This window comes from Rhineura floridana, chromosome 10, assembly GCF_030035675.1.
Source record: "Rhineura floridana isolate rRhiFlo1 chromosome 10, rRhiFlo1.hap2, whole genome shotgun sequence".
In the NCBI taxonomy this organism is placed as follows: Eukaryota; Metazoa; Chordata; class Lepidosauria; order Squamata; family Rhineuridae; genus Rhineura; species Rhineura floridana.
Window position 1 is genome coordinate 28,359,326 of NC_084489.1, and position 12,488 is coordinate 28,371,813.

Below are 12,488 nucleotides of genomic sequence, written 5' to 3' on the forward strand. Positions count from 1 at the left end.
CTAAAAAAAATCAACCAACTTCTTAATTTCTCTTTGAAGAACCCATACAAGAAATGTTATTTGCATTCTATCCAGCTATGAAACTTCACAGATCTTCTCCTAATAGATATAACCTCTTTGAAAGATTCACAACCAGCAAAAATTCCACTGCTCTCAGCAAAAGTTAGTATCAAACAAATAATAGAAAAAGCATTTTGGTGAAAGGTGCTTGGCTCCATTACTTGCAGAAAATAGTTACTTTGTAACTGTTGTAGCTCTCTGAGGCAGGGTAGCAGCTGGAATATCTTGAGGGAAAACTTGTATACGCTTCTGCCTCTTTCTAGTAATTCTGGCCTGTTATAAGCCACCTCACATACTTCAGTCTGTAGGCAGAGTATAAATACTCCAAGGAGAGGATGGATTATGCACAGAGCTTTTTTTAAAAAACAAACTTAGTATTCTGAAAAAAATACATATTTAGCTTAAGGTGACTGAGAATTTGCTTCACATTAACTGAAAATTTCTACTGTGTGTAAAGTTAATTAACTGAATGGGAGGAGCTTCTTTTGCTGCAGGACCATACCTTCTGGCTTCCTGTATTATCTAGGTAAACTTAAAATATAATAGCATAAAAGCTCTATTTATTTTAGTAACAAAGGGATTGTAGATCTATTCAATTCCATTATTTAAAGGCATACGAAGTTCATGTTTAAAAGCCTAAGCGAAAACATATGACTACGTGCTCGTAGAAAGCTTCTTCTGCTTTTCAGCAGAATGGATTCCTATTGCTCTATACTCTTCCCTTTGCTTCAAATATTCAGCCTTGCATTCTTCAAAAAACGATGGATCAGAGTAGCTGGAAGACAGGGAAAATGTGATCGTTAGATTTAGTAATTTCTCTGTTCAATTTTACTACTTAAAGTAGTAAATTTTGAACTACTTAAAGACATGTACAAAATGTTGCAGGGAAAGCACTCACACCATAACAATACTTAATCTTTGGTAGATATTCTATGTGAGTATATAATCATAGCTGGTGTTTGCTTTCATTTTTAAGAGAAGCCAACTCATGAGCCTGTTGTTGTTGTGTGTAGGGGAATGTTTTCAGGTTTCAATACCTGCACTCCTTATCCACCTAACCACATATATGCCTGGACTATACTTGTTGCATTGCCTCAAAGGATAATTGGGGGATAAATCAGCTCCCTTCCAATGCTTAGCAGTTTTTTAAAAAAATCTTACTTCAAGTAACTGGGGGGAAGGGTAGAATAGAAGGTATTGTTGGTACTCACCTGAAAGATGTTTCTGAGAGGCACTAGGACACCACCAAGTGGGTTATCATCCACCAATAGCTTGAAGAGGCAGGAAGAACATCAGAGCTTCAGTTTGCTTCTGGGAAATTCGTCCACCAGGAGCCTCGTTCACCTTCTAGCCAAGCTTGACTTCAAATTTAAAATCACATTAATCCTTTCCCCATTCACACTTTCATATCAGTATACAGCTTAGTAACTATTTACCATACCCGCACATGACTCTCTCCAGAACCCTGCAAGTGTGTATGGTTTTTCTTTTTGTAGACTTTTTTGTGGCATTTATCAGTCAGCTAAGGGTGGGCCTTGGTGGTGTCCTAATGCCTCTCAGAAACACCTTTCAGGTGAATACCAATGGTACCTTCTTGAGCGGCACTAGGACACCACCAAGTGGGATATTTTAAAGCCGACACTTCAGTTCCTGGGAAGGCCTGGTTGATTATTTGTCAGGTAAAACATGCTGGAGGACCTGTCTGCCAAAGACAGCCTCTGCCGGAGCAAACACATCTATTTTGTAGTGTTTTATGAATGAGTGTGGGTTAGCCCATGTTACCGCTCTGCATATTGTTGGAATAAGCAAACTTGCATGTTCCCCTGTAAAAAGGGAGATGTTCCTTCTGACTACTATTTGGGGAATATCTCTGTGTACCTGTATACAGTGATGTAACTTCCTAATGGGTGGGGTTAGTTACCTGGCTTCCTCCTCCTTTGTCTGGGGATTTATTGTACATTCCTGTATATTTTCCATTAAGCTTGAGGAGAGAGAAGCATCCACATGCTTCTCTTCCAAGATGATCATTATCATGGATTGAGACTTCTACTTTTCTATCTAAGCTAGAGCCTATATTTCCTGAACATGTGAAAGGTCGTGAGTAAATATTCTTTATTCTTTTTACCAAAGAAGATCGTTTCTGTTGCTCATTTTATTCAACTAATGTGCATATGTAAAGGTGGGCTGGTTTATTCTCAAACTCTGCTGTTGTTACTAATACTTCTGCTGGAAAATAGGACTATAAACAATGTTCCTAATTTTCATTGGTTTTAAAAAGAAAAAAACCAAACACATATCTCCTGCAGTGGAACATTTGTGGCAAGTGCCACTGTTGCTGCTGCTGATCTATCCCTGCAGGGGGTGTTATCCTTTGAGATGTGTATGCCTTGGCAATGCGCCTTTAACCACCTGGACAGAGTAGATGAGAATACCTTCTGTCCCATAGACAATAGGTGAAAAAAGCCAAATGGACTCTGATTTCTCAACTGGACCCATCCTAGAGATATACAGTTTTATTGCTCTATGATGTCTAGAGAATGCCATGCATGCTCAGAAGTGTGTCTAAGATCTGGGCTAAAGGTAGGCAGGACTAATTCTTGCTATATGTCAAAGGCCAAACTGACTTTGGGCACAAATGCTAGGTCTGTGCACAGTGCCACTATATCCTTGTGGAATATACACACGTTTTTGACTACTGATACAGCCTGCAGTTTGGAGACTCTTCCTGCTGATTTAATGGCCACTAAGAAAAGGACCTTGTATAACAACTGTTTCAGTGGGCTCTCCTTCAAGGGCTGGAGGTCACTGCAGCACTCTCAGTACTGAGTGTAAATTCTAACAGACTAATAAACCTGACTAGTAAGCACTGTCTCCCCTTTGAAATTGCTTTAGATATAGATGTAAACACATGGATCTTGACATCAATAGCCCTGAGGTAAATACTGATGCTTGCATTCTCAGTGTATTTGGTTTTAGTCTCATTTTCAGTCTATCTTGTAGAAAGGCCAGTTCTTCTAGGAGGCCCACTTTTGAGGCTTGTTCCTTTTTCTTCTTGCACCAAGATACAAACTTTCCCTATGTGTACTGATAAATGTATGTTGTGGACCATTTTCTGGAGGCTAACATTGTTGCCACCACTTCTGGTGCCAATCTTGCCTTCAGCAGGCATTGGCATTCAACTTCCAGGTGGTCAGTTTCAGCCATTCTGGTTCTGGATGAATTATTGGTCCCTGTGTCAGTAAAGCCTTGATTACTGGTACAGTCCACGGAGGTTCTACAACTAGTCGCATGATTTCTGAGAACCACAGCCTTCTATGCCAAAATGGGTCTATTAGGACTACTGATGCTCTCTCTTGTTGCACCCTCTTTAGTATCCATGTTATCAGAAGCGTTAGCAGGAAGGCTTATAGCAGACCCATGGGTCATGAACAATTTAGTGCATCAGTGCCTTCCACCTGCAGGGATTGGAACCTGGTGTAGAATCTTTTGAGTTTACGATTGTCTGATGCAAGAAGGTCCACCCTCATCTTCCCGAAATGCTGTTGGACTTTATTGAAGATGTCTGTTGAGACAACATTCCCCAGACGTTAATTTCTTGCGACTCAGCCAATCTGCTAACACATTATCTGTTTGCTGTACATGTTCCAAGACCAGTAACTCCAAGTTGTTCTCTGCCTATGCCAGTAGAAGAGTTGTTTCCACCTTCGTGCCTCCCTGCCGATTTATATGAGCTTTTGTTGTGGTACTGCTCATCCAAACCCAGCACATTCTTTAGTCCCAGGGCTGACACAAAGTGACATAATGCTAACCTTGCTGCTCTCAATTCCAGCCAGTTTATACTCCGGCTGGCCTTCATTTGGGTCCAGGAGCCCTGCACTGTCTGGCCCCTGCACTGTGTCCCCTGTCCAATAAGACTGGCATCTGTGGTTATGGTTTCCTGCACAAGCTCCCTTAAAATCATTTCTTTCTTGGTGTCTATTTCAGCCCCTCAATGTTGTATGCTCTGAGTTGGGTTGAGATGCCTGTGCTCTGTGTTTATAAGGTATCCATGGGCTCTAATCAGCTGAAACCCTGGCCATCCACAGGCTGGTCTATAGTCTTGAGTTTTGATCCCAAATCTTGAGAAACCAAAGGGCTGGTATGGTTGAAAATGCTTTTGTGACCATTTATCAGCCTTCTTTTGATTTGTATTCAGAATTGCTTTTTCCCCCCTTTGGTCTCGACCAACACCTTCTCCAACATATGGTCCCCTAACAGCTTCTTACCATCAAACGGCTTTGTCACAAGAATCAAGCAGGAGCATGGGCCTGCCTCCCAATGGCGCAGCCATACTATTCTTCTTGCCACTATTTCTGCTGCTATGGCTGTGGATGCAAACCGTATTGCATCCATAGATGCATCTACTATAAAGGCTGTGGCCCTCATAATCTTGAGGCAGGTCTTTCTAAGACGATCCAGATCTTGATTTGGCTCTGCCAAAGTGTCTTTGTCCATAGTTTGGCTACTCTTGCAAAAACTGATGCTGTGCATGATACTCTTAGGCCAATGCTGCTGCTTTGTGTACTTTAGTGTAAAATCCAGTTTACGTTCTGTCATATCCTTCAATTGACTGTCCTCTTCTTTGAACGGGTAATTTGACAACAAACGGCTTGTTATGACGGCTCGGCTAATAAGCCCCATGTTGGTTCAAGTGGAATCAAGGAGGTGCAAGGCCCTGGAGCATTCTGGACTATAATTCTCACCCCACACCCCGTTGCCTTGCTGGTTATGCATTCCTGAGGTACTGGGCAGCACAAGGTCTTACTGTGGGCAACAAAAATAACCAAGAGAAACTGAAATAAATGTTATCTTCTTCCTTGGCAGACTTCCCTCAAGCCCAGCAGAACTATCCTATTTTTCAAAGAAAGCACTGGAAGAAATCACTGAGTTTTCTCAGTGTCGGCTAGAAACACACACACACACAAATGAAATCACTGCATACCCAGACCCCTCCTTTTTCAGGGGAGTTGGAAGAAAAAAAGTGTCTTTAAAAAGCAAGGCTTGAGATCCAAAGGGAGGTAATGGTGATCTGAACTCCAACACGCGTAACTACGCTCTCAAAGAACTCAACGAGGGACTGCAGGGACAGAACAGGCAGGAATTCTGTGTCTCGGCACAAGCCTTGAGGCAAACGGATTCCTTCCTGCTTTGGGGCCAGAGCTCCTTCACATTGCTTCAGCTGTATCCCACTGCCCACTCTCCTACCTGTCACTCCTTATAATAATAGGGTCCTTTGATCTCTTTAGTTTAAAGTTGTAAATGGGTTAGGATATTAATGATTAATGCTGTCACGCACCCAGTAATTTTGTGATGCTATTCTTCTCTTTTCTCTCAATAAAAGAAAGCTTTGCTTTAGTCTGGTTTGGACATGCATCTCTTGGGTTATACACACACCATTTAGGCACATTTCAGGGCAAAGTGCTTGTTTTATCCCTAGCAAAAGATCCCCCTCCTCTCAAGGTGGTGTGTTTCATGGGACATGTGGGTAGCAGGTTCCCACACTCAGGTTCCCAAGGACACGTGTCGTAACAGGCTCGTCCATATCCGGTACCTTCAGCTGATCCATTATTTCTTCTAGCATGTAGTATTTGTTTGTGGATGACAATGATTTCTTCTGTTGTAATGGTGCTTGCCACCATGCTCTTATTAGCTTCTTTTACAGGTTTGGCACCTTCACTGCTTTCTCAAACTCCTTTGTTTCTGGCAAAACTGTTGCCATCCTGGCTGACGTGGTTGGTGTGAGTTCTGGTTCTGTTCCCATTAGCTCCAGTGTCATCATGGCTTTCATGAGCATTAGCTAGAAATGTGCATCCTGAAATAGTCATGTCAAAATTTCTTCCACATCTGGGTCATCACTCTAGTCTGGGAGGCTGCTGTGCATTTTGTTTTCCCCTTCTCTGTCATCCAAGAGTGGATGTCCTGCTCTTTGTTCGGTTGAATTCTCTCTCACTTGACTCCTAGAACTACTGGGGGAAACTGTAATTGGCTTAGAACATCTAACAGCACTGCACATGGTTGTGCATTGCTGGGTTGAGTGCATTAATTACAATTAGTATCAGGCCCTGGCACATTTCTTGACAATATCCATGCTATTAAGGTGTGAAATCAGTGCTGGAGGTAATGACTAATTTTCCTGCTGCTGCTGTGGTACGCCACGTTGACCATAATTGCATAAGGCCTCCGTGTGCCTTCATGGCTCATTGGGTTATAAAACTTGCTTGGCTGTAGTGTATTTGTTTGGCCACCAGGTGGTGATTCAGTCCTCATACTGTGATTTCCATTTACAGGGTGAACTTGTCGCTCCTCACCACCAGGGGGAGCAGTCAGAACTACATTGGGTCCAGGGTGTTGTAATTTAAGTTGACCATAGGGGGCAGCAAACTCAATGGTGTTTGATGGAACTGAGTTCTCTTGACGAATACCACTCATCTGGTTGCTTGAATGGGAACCTGAAGTCAATGGTGTTTGTAAAACTGGAACCCTAGCTCTTCTTCTGATTCAGAGAGCTCTTCCAGATCTAAGGCTTTTAATCTAGCCCACCTGATTTGCCTCACTGTGCCTTGATCTTCACTAGTTTGTACTATTGCAGATAGGCTTTGAATCTTCAATTCTCTATTTTGAGCCACTACCACAGTTAAATTGAGAATTTCACATGTTTCAAAGCTAGCTGCCATTACAGCTACTGCTGAATCACTAACTCCACAGTCCCCTGTTGGTGGGTTTTTAAGCCTCCAACGTGGTGGGAGCTACTTTTAGCACTGTGGCTGAGACCCTCGGTATGCCTGGAAATTTCTTTCTCCCCTTTTCCGGTTTTAGTCATGCTTGCTTCAAGTACACAGAGAGGCTTTAATTGGAACATTAAGTACTGAAGTGTTTACTCCCTGGGTACAGATAGGAATTGGGAGCTAGATGAAACAGCAATAATTCCCCCGAAAGTGGTCCCAAACATCCATGTATGCACTCTATTTCAATTATAACTTTTTAATGGACTCACTCAAAAACTCCCACAGATTCAAAGGCCAGAAGAACTTCAGCGAAAAACAACCTGTTCAAGCAAGGTAGAAAAAAATGAACTGAGGCTCAGGGGAGGAGTTTCCCAGAAGCAACCGGGAGCTCTGTTTTTTTTTCTGCCTCTTCAAGCTTTTGGTAGATGATAACCCCACTTAGCGGTGTCCTAGTGCCACTCGAGAAGATCAATCAATCATTTATTACAGTCAAAGACCAACACTACAAAATATTAAAAAAATAAAATATATCAATATTATACAGAGAAAGAAACGAGGAGCTGCAACATAAGATAATATGGCACTAATGGTGTTGGATAAATACACCAATGGACAAAAAGCCCCCAAAAGGTTAGCTATTATTATTGCTTTCCATCATCACTCTCCTACACGTAACAGCTGATGCACAAAATCTTGCCACATTAGCTGTGACCTGCAGGTTCCCATCTGGCAGTAAATATTCTAAATAAAATGCCTCAGACCTCCCTGGGATTTTTTGAAGAATTGGGATGCTGAGATCAAATTGGGAGTCCTGATAAAAAAGGCAATACAGCAGCACATGAGCAACAGTTTCCACATCTCCCACGTCACAGGGGCATAAGTGCTCTTGTACTGGCACCTTGTTAAATCTGCCTTCTAGAAGCACAGGAGGTAAAACATTGAGCCTACTGAGCATGAAAGCTTTTCTATACTTGGGAATTGACAAATTTGTCATATAATTTGTAATTTGTAAACATTCTTGCATAATCTCCATAGTTAAAATAAAGTGTGGCCAAGTTCAAATTATTTTGTAGGTCAATGTCCATGATTCGCTGGGAGACAGCAGTTTTAGCTTGGGTATAGCCTAATGCCATAATAGCGGCAGTAGAAAAACCCAAATACAGCAATTTCACAGACAGTTCTCTTTTCCATCTAGATTGAAAGGGATCTGTCAAAGTTAAAGAAGCTAAACCAACTGAAAAAAACATCAGCTTTAGCCAGAAGTTTATCTTATATATCAGTGCACGTGCCTCTACAGCGTTTTGGCCCACCTCCATCCGCACAATTATATTTGGGACACATAACAGGGTTCCTAATATTGCTAAATTTAGTTTGTACAACCTCAAAGGGGGCAAAATCATCAAAAACACATAGCTGGGAGCTGTACAACATCTGGGCTATAACCTTTTAGCAAAAAAACTTGGATGGTTGCGGGGATATATTGACCACCTTTGGTATAAAAAAAGGAGTGCCTTTGTGCTTCTCTGGGCATTTGCAATGGCATTTTTTGTTTGAACTTTCCATGAACCTGTTGAATGAAAGGTTACACCTGCATATCTATAAATAATAACCTGCTCAATTTGATGGTCATTAATCTGTCATCGGTTCTTAGTCCTCCTCCTATTAAAAATTAGAACCTCATAGTTAATTGTCAGTCATTCTTCTTTACAAAGAACTTAAAAGACATCTCAGACCAACACTCAACAAAGATACCGCATCATCTGCATAGGGAAGGACTGACAAGAGTCTTTTTGCCAATTTGGGAGGATGTGAATTTACCTTTGCTAAGGATTTAATCAAAGAATTAATATAGAAGTTAAACAGAGTGGGAGCTAAAACGCATCCCTGTTTAACTCCATTAAAGGTGGGAACAGGTCCTCTTAAATGACCAACACAATCACATTTAACCCTCAAGTGTGTGTTTTCATAGAGGCTACGCATTAATATAAGGAGTCTCCTATCAATGTTTGTGGCCTCAAATTTTTCCCATAGTCTATCTCTTGAAATCAAATCAAACGCCAATTTGAAATCAATGAAAGCTGCGTGAAGCCCCTCCTTCGTTGATAAGGCATACTTTTCAACAAGATGTTGAAGAACAAATCCTTGATCAACTGTGGAGCATCCCGTCCTAAAACCGGCTTGCTCGTCATCGAGTATGTTTTCTTGTTCTAGCCAGTTTAATAGTTTCTCATGCAAATGAGAAGCATATAGTTTGCTGATCATACTTAGCAAGCTAACCTGTCTGTAATTTGCAGGACTGGAACTTTTTTCTTTTTTGTATATTGCGATAATAACAGCCAGCGCCCAGTCCTCTGGGATGCATCCTGTGTGATCTATGCATGTAAATAATAGCACTAGGATAGGAGCCCACCACTCTATATTTGTCTTAAGGAGTTCTGGTGGAATATTATCGCTCCCAGGTGCTTTACCAGCTTTCAATTTAAAAATAAGGTTTCTGACTTCTTAGGTGGTGACTAGCAATCATTCAGGGAAACTATTTATATTTGTCTTTGATGTCTGGTGACAACTTTGCCACATTGCATAGATAGCGCTAAAATATAATTTCCAGGAATATGGCTGTCCATGTTAACTGTTGTTTTCGGGCAGCCCCTCGAGACCACTCTCCAAAAAGTTGCAGAATCATTTGCTCTTGTCGCTTTGATTAAGCTTTGCCATGTCTCCCTTGTGGCCTACTTCTTTTTTACTTTAATTAGAGCCTTATATCTCCTCTTTAATTGAAACCATTCGGGGTTAATGCTGGCAGATCTTGATCCCTATATAACTGGTATTCTTTGGTTAGGGATTTTTTCATGTCAATACATTCATGATCGAACCAGTGTTTCGGTTTACTAAAATTTGGTCTTGCTGGAATTTTAGCTTTTAAACAGTTTTGTAGGGAGGAAATCAGATCTTGAAACAAGATTAGCACTGCACTCGGGGAATCTGCTGTTAACATAGCTTCGCGATGACATAGACTATCTTCCGAGTACAACAACTCTGTTAAAATGTGCCCTATCTTATTTGACCACTTGACAAGTGTAGCTCTTATCTCTGCCTCAGAGTTTAGCAACAATTCATAATCTGCGTAAATGTTTTGAGATCCTAGTTTTAAGGATAAAACCATGGGTAAGTGCTCGCTCTCAATATGCTTGCCCATCTTGCAACAAGACACTAAATTTAATAAATCATATGAAACAATGAAGTAATCAATTGTAGAGGCTCCCAACCCTGAAAGAAATGTGAATTCACTGTTACTATCATTTTCTACACTCCCATTTAGAATGTCTAATTCCAGTCCGTTAACCATTTGCATTCGACAAAGGCCAGCATAATTACAGCCCTTATCTTTGGACTGTCTAATGGGAACCATATGGGTCTCCTCATTGTTGGGCAGGCATTTGTGGAAATGGGGGTACAGTGCATGGTTGTTCTGACCTATTCTGGCATTTAGATCACCTGCCACTATCACAAAGGATTCTGGATACAAAGCAGCCAATTTGGTAATATACTCTTCTAGTTTGGACCAATTTTCCTTGATCTGCTGTTTATATTGCTGCAGGGGCAGGTAAACGTTTATTATCAATAGGCTGATGGACCCATACTTGATAACCAAGGAGTTTGCAAGGTGAACTAAGGGGACTGGTATACTAGGGGCCACTCGAATGGCAGTGGATACCAGCACCCCAAGACCTCCCTTAGGGCAACATCCCCTAGAACTGTGGTCGGCATCAAGACAATATGCAGCAAAGCTATTTCAAACCAGGCCCTCCTTTGCCCACATTTCCTGAAGCAATATAATATCATGCATATTTATAAAGCCCAAGAAGGTACAGTCGGCTTGCTGCCAACCTGCAATGTTCCAGGACAGTAATGTCAGATGGATCCTGGGCTGCTGTGGTTTTTGTCATTCCTGGCCTGCCATGGACCACTGGGGATTTTTCTGGGTCTTCACACTTTCAATTTGGTCTTTGTTCATGTATTCTTCCCTTTGCGGGCACTGCCCACCCATGTTTTCTGAGGAAAAGTCCTTCTTTCTCTGTTTGAGATTTTTTGTGGGGAGCATCTCGAAGGTTCCAGATTCTTCCTCTAAGTATTCAATTGCTTCAGTACTAGAGCTCAGCTTGATAATATTTGAATTCACCTAGGGTACTTGATTTACTAAGCAACCAACAGGGTTAGTTGACTTTGCTGGTGAACCACATTCTTCCTCCTCTTGGAATCTCATTTCAAGCCAGGTGGCAGGCTCGTTATTCTGAGTGTTTGTAGCAGGGCTGTGGAGTCGGTACGCCAAACCTTCGACTCCGACTCCTCTATTTTTCTACTGTCTGACTCAAACTCCACCCAAAATTGCTTCCAACTCCACAGCCCTGGAAAGGGCTGTAAATGTCTTTTTAAATTGGAAGCTCTCATAGGAGCATTTTTATCGCTGTTTGAATATGCGCTGATCTTGGCATCACAGCATTTGTCTTCATCTGGGTCCTGTGTCATACACTGACACACAAAATGTTTTCCATCTTGAGTTATGGTGAAATGCTCAACCACAGCTGACTTCATGGGAAGCTTCTTTGACATTTTGAATTTATATTTTAAAAAATTTGTCAATCAAAATTTATTTTGAAGCCGGAGTCGGTACATTTCTACTTCTGACTCCGACTCCACGACTCCGACTCCACAGCCCTGGTTTGTAGTTGACATTGTAATGATTAGGTCATTCCTAATGGGACTATCCTTTGGTGGTAGATTGAGCTCTGCAGTAACTTGAAAACTCAGGGTGGATCTCTGTACCTCTACAGGCCCTAGGGCAACTTCTTCACTCCTTTTTGTGTTTTCAAGCAGTTGCACTAAATCACCATGTTCCCTTACTTTGTCTGGGCAATCTTTTGTCCTTATCTGCTTGTCTACCAAATACTTTTTAAAGGTCTAGTCTCAGTGTGATTTCATCTTGGGCCTCTAGAGGCAATACACAAAAGGAGTCCAATAACATTTTTTCTTAACGAATTCTTCCTCCTCAAAGAGAGGTTGCCTTGCTACGTGGACCCAAGCATCTTCACGCCCATTGTGCTCACAAGTGTGCAGGACTTCATTATTGTTAGATGTTTCAGTAAAAGTATCAAAATCAATTATATTGTTGGGTCGTCTCTGCAACTGAGGTGGTTTCTGAGCTTATTTTAAGTATGTAACCAGAGCCTGGGGGGAAGCTAGGTTCTCAAAAAATCTTGAAACTGAGATATTGGTCTCAATAAAGGCATCTCTAGAAGCAAGTACAGCACTGACTAAACTCTGTTCTCTAAAGGTAGTCACTGCCCGTTCATGAGTGTAGTTATAAAATAGGTATTCCACATGTACTATATCAACTAGAGAAAATAGGCCCAGGAGAACTGTCTCCAGGATTTCCAAAAGATGGGATTTACGTCTGTGCTGAGTTAATAACCCATTAGGTTTGGGGTAGTTGTTTAAAACTATCTTTTGACGATTCAACACTAAATTTCAATTTTTGCCAGTTTGGGTCTGCTTTTGAAGATTTCTTGTCAACAGAGTATGTGTCCAAGGATATTGTACATCAGTCTTCCACACCTGGGCCTGAGATTGTATTGGTATAGTGTGCTGTGTGGAGGAGCTAAACTT

At 41.5% G+C, this 12,488-nt stretch overlaps 1 protein-coding gene across 2 annotated transcripts in view; it reads right to left on the reverse strand.

Annotated features, from left to right (window-relative positions):
- Positions 1 to 603: 603 nt before the first annotated feature.
- The window catches only part of CMC1 (C-X9-C motif containing 1), a 65,312-nt gene continuing 53,427 nt past the window's right edge, over positions 604 to 12,488 (reverse strand). For both annotated transcript variants that reach the window (XM_061586417.1, XM_061586418.1), the window contains exon 5: positions 604 to 835. In XM_061586417.1, coding sequence (XP_061442401.1) covers positions 715 to 835 — 121 coding nt within the window. In that variant the 3' untranslated portion in view covers positions 604 to 714. The remainder of the gene's footprint in view (positions 836 to 12,488) is intronic.